Raw genomic sequence first — 6,862 nt, forward strand, 5'->3', positions numbered from 1 at the left:
ATTTTTTTCAAGAAGTTGCACCACCCTTTATAACCAAAAAGGTAGAATTTAAAAAAGGTTATATTCTTACAGGTAAAAGTAGATCAGTTAGTTGATTCTTATTTTTCGATAATTATATCCATCAAAACGGTGTTTGTATGCAAAAGGTTTAATATTATAAAAAAATTTGTAAAACATAATATCATTAAAAATGGAATAGAAATATCAATGTAAATAAAAATGGAAAATTCTCTGCATTTCCTAAATGTTCAAAAAGCACGTTTTTTTTGGAAAAATCAACGTGTAATTGTGCTCACACAGGACTACTAATGGTAACTACTAACTTATTGGTAACTCTTGCTTAAATCAGTTTTTTTCTTTTATTGTGTTGAAATATGGCTTCATCGTGGATTACTGGTTAGAGCTAGGGGTTTCAAACCAGATGTTCCCGGTTTTCACTTCTTTCACAACAGACATCGGTTTTCACTTGAAAATAGAGATAGCAGCATGTGTTCAAGTTAGCCTTTACGCGGCATTGGAGTATCTAATAATAAGTCATCGGTATTAATCTCAATAATAAATTCATCAAAAAGAGTAAGATTAACCGTTGGATTGCTATCTGTAAAACCATTTTATCAAGAAGTCGCACAACAAGCTTGTAGGATTATTTGTTATAATATAAAAAACGTGTGGAAATGAAAGTATTAATGTAAATTAAATTTTTGTTCTGAATGAATCTTTTAAAAATAGATTTTTTTTAACTGCATTCTGGCGGTATTGTATAAATCCAAATCTGATTTTGAAAATTAAAAATATTTTTTAATTTTTTTGTGTTTCCTTCTAGATGTACAGATCGAATAACGATGCCCTGCGTGGTGGAGGATTTTCTTAGCGCCGAAGGTGGCCAACCATCGCCCCTGTGCGAGCCAGTTCATTGTGGTCTGTCTCTGTGTAATGCTGCGATGTCGCCTTGCAGATTGGAGTCGAGTGTTACGCCTTTTGGTATAGGAGTTCATTTCGGACCAGGCGAACCCGGCAAAGGCAGCCCAGAAGACAACATAGGAGCATGTCTCCGATACACACAGGTGCCCTGCGCAGCTTAAAAAAAAGTCTTTAATTTTTTACTTTAAATGCAAAATAATATAAATTGAAAAAATATTTTGTCGGTTACATATGAATGAGTTCAGATGATCAGATTTTCTGTTGTTAGGGTGGTTTGTTACTTTGCTTATGTTAGGATCTTCACCTTTAGTCAGCATTAAATTGAGTATTTGGTGATGGAGGATGCAATGACAGCACTTCCGTCTCTCTAGGAGACACGTCTGTTTTGCCAATAATGTAGACCTTTAAGATGTTAGTACTAGAATCGGTTATAAATCACAAAATTTATAATATAAAAATTGATACGCAGTTTTTTCTAAAGAACACTGAACTGTTTTGTTGCTTTAGTTTGTTACTATACTTATAAGACTGGTCCACAAAAAAAAGTTGTCTGTATTAGGTGTGCTTATAATTTCTGTCGTTTCCTGGCCCTTTTTACCTTAAATAATTATTAAGTATTTACTTAATTGATCTATTAATCCTTTCCACTCGCGAATTGCAGAATTAATATGTATTTTGCAGCTGGAGTGGCGACATCAGAGTGAAAAGAGGGTTTAGTTTTTTTTTGTAGAATACAGCAGTAATTTGCAAACATATTTTCAGATATTCAATTTCAAACATATTTACAGAATACCCAGGGGAAATAGGGAGTAAATATGTTTGCAAATTACTGCTGAATTATACAATAGATGATTTGATTAAAACTTTATAGAAAACGATAGAAATGATGAGATTTTAATTATAATGCAGTAGATCTGATTTTGTTTTTTTTCAATTTTTAATTTTTTATTTCAATTTTTTGCCATTTGACCCCCAATTTTGATTTTAGATTCGTGTTTAGCGGTAAAAATACTTTGGAACCACTACTTTTATGTGGACCTGTGTTAACATTGTTGTATGCAATTTTTGTTTCACACATGGCTATAAGATTTAGCAATTATTATAAATTTAAGCTTTAAATTTGTATACCGGTGTTTTTTTACTAAATCTAAAATATATAGTTTCGTAATATTTAAGTATTATTAAATATTATGTTCATAAAATATAAGGTTGTCAAATATCTCCCTTCCGCCTTTTTGTATTATAAACCAAGAGCAAAAAAGCGGAAGGGAGATATTTGACAACCTAATATTAATGAACATCCACTGGTTTGTCAATTAGTGAATAAAAAAAAGATATCTTTGGAAATTATATCATGTTAAGACCGGTAAAAAAATTATAGTATTTTGCATTTAAAGTTTGTCTATCATAATTTTCTTATTTTCTTTACATTAGTGATTTCAAAACGCAGAAAGTATATAATGATAAGAATTTATGGAAAATTATTTTTACTTACAATTAGTATATGTATCATAATTTCATTTATGCACCATTATTTATTTATTTATTTCATACAATCATTCATGAACCTTCATATAGTTGGTAAGTAGTTTTATTTGAAAAGTTGATGGATGTTTTACGAGGAGGTTTGGTTTTAAATGTAAATATAAAATATTATTTTGTGCATACTATTGAATTTTATTTATTATAATTTTCATTTGGTAATTAAAAGTTATTATTAACTTAAAAATAAATGAAAAATAAACTATCTGTATGGAAATTTGAATTCATCATTTAATTTAGGATTACGTAGATTCTGTAGATTTTGATTGCTTCCAATTATTTTAAGAAATCAAAAATTGATTTACGTTGAAAAGGGTGAAATATATAAGATTAACAAAATGAAAATTGTGGTAATTGCAATTTTTACAGCACGAACTTTTTATTCAAAAAGAAACAAAAAATTCACGAAATAAAAGTTATGATAGTTTGAAGCTTTTATTATTCAAAATATTGAAATAGGGGTTTTCGGGCATTAGGGAATAAAGCAGTTTAATATATTTACAAAACAAAATTAATTGGGGGATAAACATATAGAAATAACTAAAACCAAATGAACAATTTAATATTATTTTATTGATAACGTTTTCATGTAAGTTTTAAATTATTTATAATTATTCATAATATAATAGCAATATCAGTGTTTATAACTTAAACAATAACGCTAACAATCTCAAAACAATACAAGTTACAGAATTATCTATATAAATTCTATAATTGCTTAGTTTAAACATAATAGTTTGATAATACATCTATGGTTTTAAATTTATTGTAAAAATTTGAATGCAGTACATGACAGCGAGAAACGTTATTTATAACCACTAATATAACAGAATTTGATATGATTATATAAAAAATAATTTTGTTAGTCAAAATTTTCAATTAGATCTGTATCATTTGCAAAATACTTGAAAATAACTTGCAAATAAAATATTTATTATTAACTGGTCTTCATGGGTCACATTTTGAAACCTTTATTAAAATTGGTCAAAATGGGATTAATTTAACTGGTTTGTGTTTTTGATATAAATTTCAATTTGATAATTTACAACTCGAAATATTTATGTGAAACAATTATTTAATAACACACACATATTTAAAACAACTTTTTTTCGTTATTCATTTTTCCTTTATAGAATCCTTTATAGAAAGATAAAAACACCACATATGAAAATGTTCTATATTGAAATCTATAGAAAAATATGGAAATGGAATATTAGGCTATAAGGTTAATTTTTATGAATTGAGGTGGAATAGAAAATATATGAACCGTCGCGATAATTTTGTAAAATAGTTATTAACACCTAACACTAACCCGAATTGTAAAATTTAGACTGTTATATATGCAACATTGTTTGTTAGTCCTATTTATATATATATTTATATTTATTTGAATTCAAAGTTTTCCTAATATTCCTAAGTAGGCGATTATATGCGTCTTCAATGTTAAAAGCCTTTATTCGTGTTATATTTCCCATATGAAATTTATAATAGAAGTCTCATCGTAATTACGACGAGATAAAATTCTTATTCTTTATTATTTTGTTACAATATAATTTGGTATATCATGTTATATATACATATACATATCCATATACATATACATACATATCGTTTGTAAATAAAGTCAAATCTTTTTTCGTCTAGGAAAAATATTTTGCTAAATTCTTTGCAAAATAAATTTTGTTTAAACATTTATTAGTAAAAAATGTGGTCGATTCGACATTAATAAAATACCACCTTCCAATTATTTAGGAATTTATCAGAAAGTCGTTGGTAATGAAATAGATAACTAAAATAAAATATACAAATATTTTGTTTATGTGGTTGTGAAAATAAAATTTTATAAAGTAAGTACATATTTAAACATTGGACTTAATTTTCCATATTTTATAGTTCAAGAAACATTCAAATTTTGTGTTTTCTATATACATTATGTATTGATTATTCGCTATATTAGAATGATTTATACGGTCTAAATTTGAGATGATATTCTACTATTCAAATTTTTCAAATGTAATTCATTATTTACGAAATTAGCTAAAATATTTATATTTGTTTTTGTTCATTGATGTTTTTAGTTAAAATTGCATAATATTTCCACAAGCATGACCAACTGAATCAATCAATTAATTTCAAAGAACATTTTTATTTATAAAAACTAAGTCAAATATCATTAATAAAACGTTAAATTTAATAGTACTAATATCACACGAAAAATGTGGCACAAAAATAGATTTGACTATAAATTTATATATTTATATATATGTATGTATATGTGTTGGTTACGCACACAAATGTATGGAATATAATTTATGTATTTATATATTATGTGTGTGAACATGTATGCGAATGCACATATGTCTATAAGAGAATGCAAATGCACATGTGCGAAACGCATACAATTATATATTATTTAACAGCAAATTTAATCTAATTTAATATTTTGTTTATCACAATCGATGCTTTGCTGGTCCAAATTGTTTCAATTTGTTAAAAACTGATGCAATCGGTACCAATGCTTCAAAATAAGATCCAAACAATGAAAAAGAAGTGCACGGAAACAGTTACATTGTTATCAACGCATGTGATTATTCTATTGCCACTGTTAGCAATTTATATGTAAAATCTTTTTAAAATTCTAACAACTGTAATTTTCCTGAATGCTCCTTCCGACTAATCGTATTGAATATAATTAATCGATGATGTCTTTGAGCTAACAATCGTTTGGTCATATTGTGTGAAGGGGTGTACACATTAGTACCTATGTTCATAAATTTTTATAAATTAATTTTAAAAGATTTAACGTTTGTACTGATCTTGTTTTTTTAGAAATTAAAATTATAATCTATAGTTGTAGAATAAATATTTAAATCTATGCTTGCGTGGCTTTTACGTGACAAACCAGCGAGTTTTTGTGTCTGAAATTTTCCGACACCCGAATTCCTGTGCCCATTCATAGTGACGAGAGATTGAGAGAAAAGAAGTCAAAGTTTCGCGAATATTTACAACCTGAATAATGAAATTGCTTCTTTTTATATTTTCGAAAGGTCTGGTAACTTATATTCTATTATCTTTCTGTTAGAGGAAATTTGGACAAAATGGCGTACATGGATCTGTCACAGTGGCCTTTTTTAAAAATTAGCTAGATTTATTAACTTTTTGCGACTGTAGACATGAAAAAGTCATAATAAGAATTCTGTCAGATGTTGAGTGCCATTGTCACAGTATTGTCCCTGTGATCTGTTCAAACGTGTTTCGCACCTTGAAAAGTTTATTTTATGGGTGTTTTTCTTTTTGGGGACACATTTATTGATATTTGTAATTATTTCAATTCAAATCAATTAACTTATATCAGTACCAGCAATTTCGATAAATTTTATTGCAGTAATCAGGTGTTTGTTGGAATTTTGACTAATTATTTTTGTTCTAATTCGGGCAAAATGATATACTTATGCAATGGACAAAATGATATAGTACTATTTTGCAAGAATTACAGGGCCAAGAAGAAAACCTGTAAAAGGTAATTGGCTTTTAACTTCTACTCCGAAAATGCAAGAAATAATTGCTAAAAACGTAAAAACAAACCAAAAGACCCAATAAGAATTCTGTCAGATGTTGAGTGTCATTGTCACAGTATTGTCCCTGTGATCAGTTCAAACGTGTTTCGCACCTTGAAAAATTTATTTTATGGGTGTTTTTCTTTTTGAGGACACATTTATTGATATTTGTAATTATTTCAATTCAAATCAATTAACTTATATCAGTACCAGCAATTTCGATAAATTTTATTGCAGTAATCAGGTGTTTGTTGGAATTTTGACTAATTATTTTTGTTCTAATTCGGGCAAAATGATATACTTATGCAATGGACAAAATGATATAGTACTATTTTGCAAGAATTACAGGGCCAAGAAGAAAACCTGTAAAAGGTAATTGGCTTTTAACTTCTACTCCGAAAATGCAAGAAATAATTGCTAAGAACGTGAAAACAAACCAAAAGACCCACCGGCATAAAGAAGAGAATTACATTTGTTGCAAAACTCTTTTTTTCATTCTAAGATTGGTCACTATGAATGACTTCTACCCTTTGGGCTCATGCTTCATGTGCTAAAGTTCCAAAGAGGACGAAACGATTTATTTGTGAACTGCTTTCTTAAACATTAGCACCTCAGTATATCTTTACCTTATATATCATTTTGTTCGTACTAAATGGGCAAAATAATTTTTGTAAAATGTTGCATTTTTTCTTAATAACAAACCAATGTTATGGCAATGCCATGTTACGCTCCAACTTATGAATCTGAATCATACTGAATACTGTCAAAATGTCATGTATTTTCTGTGCTTTCAGGCATTTTACACATAAACTGCAACGTCACTCGTATGTTATGAAGCTGGA

General features: G+C 27.9%; 1 protein-coding gene across 3 annotated transcripts in view; it reads left to right on the top strand.

Annotated features, from left to right (window-relative positions):
• Positions 1-2,273, top strand: part of LOC113377363 — a 30,043-nt gene extending 27,770 nt beyond the window's left edge. For all 3 annotated transcript variants that reach the window (XM_026617657.1, XM_026617658.1, XM_026617659.1), the window contains one exon: positions 824-2,273. In XM_026617657.1, the coding sequence (XP_026473442.1) occupies positions 824-1,082 (259 nt within the window). In that variant the 3' untranslated portion in view covers positions 1,083-2,273. The remainder of the gene's footprint in view (positions 1-823) is intronic.
• The last annotated feature ends 4,589 nt before the right edge of the window (positions 2,274-6,862 follow it).

Source organism: Ctenocephalides felis, unplaced genomic scaffold (genome assembly GCF_003426905.1).
Source record: "Ctenocephalides felis isolate EL2017-DRISC unplaced genomic scaffold, ASM342690v1 CF-g0.4_SCAFFOLD_01886, whole genome shotgun sequence".
Lineage (NCBI taxonomy): Eukaryota > Metazoa > Arthropoda > Insecta > Siphonaptera > Pulicidae > Ctenocephalides > Ctenocephalides felis.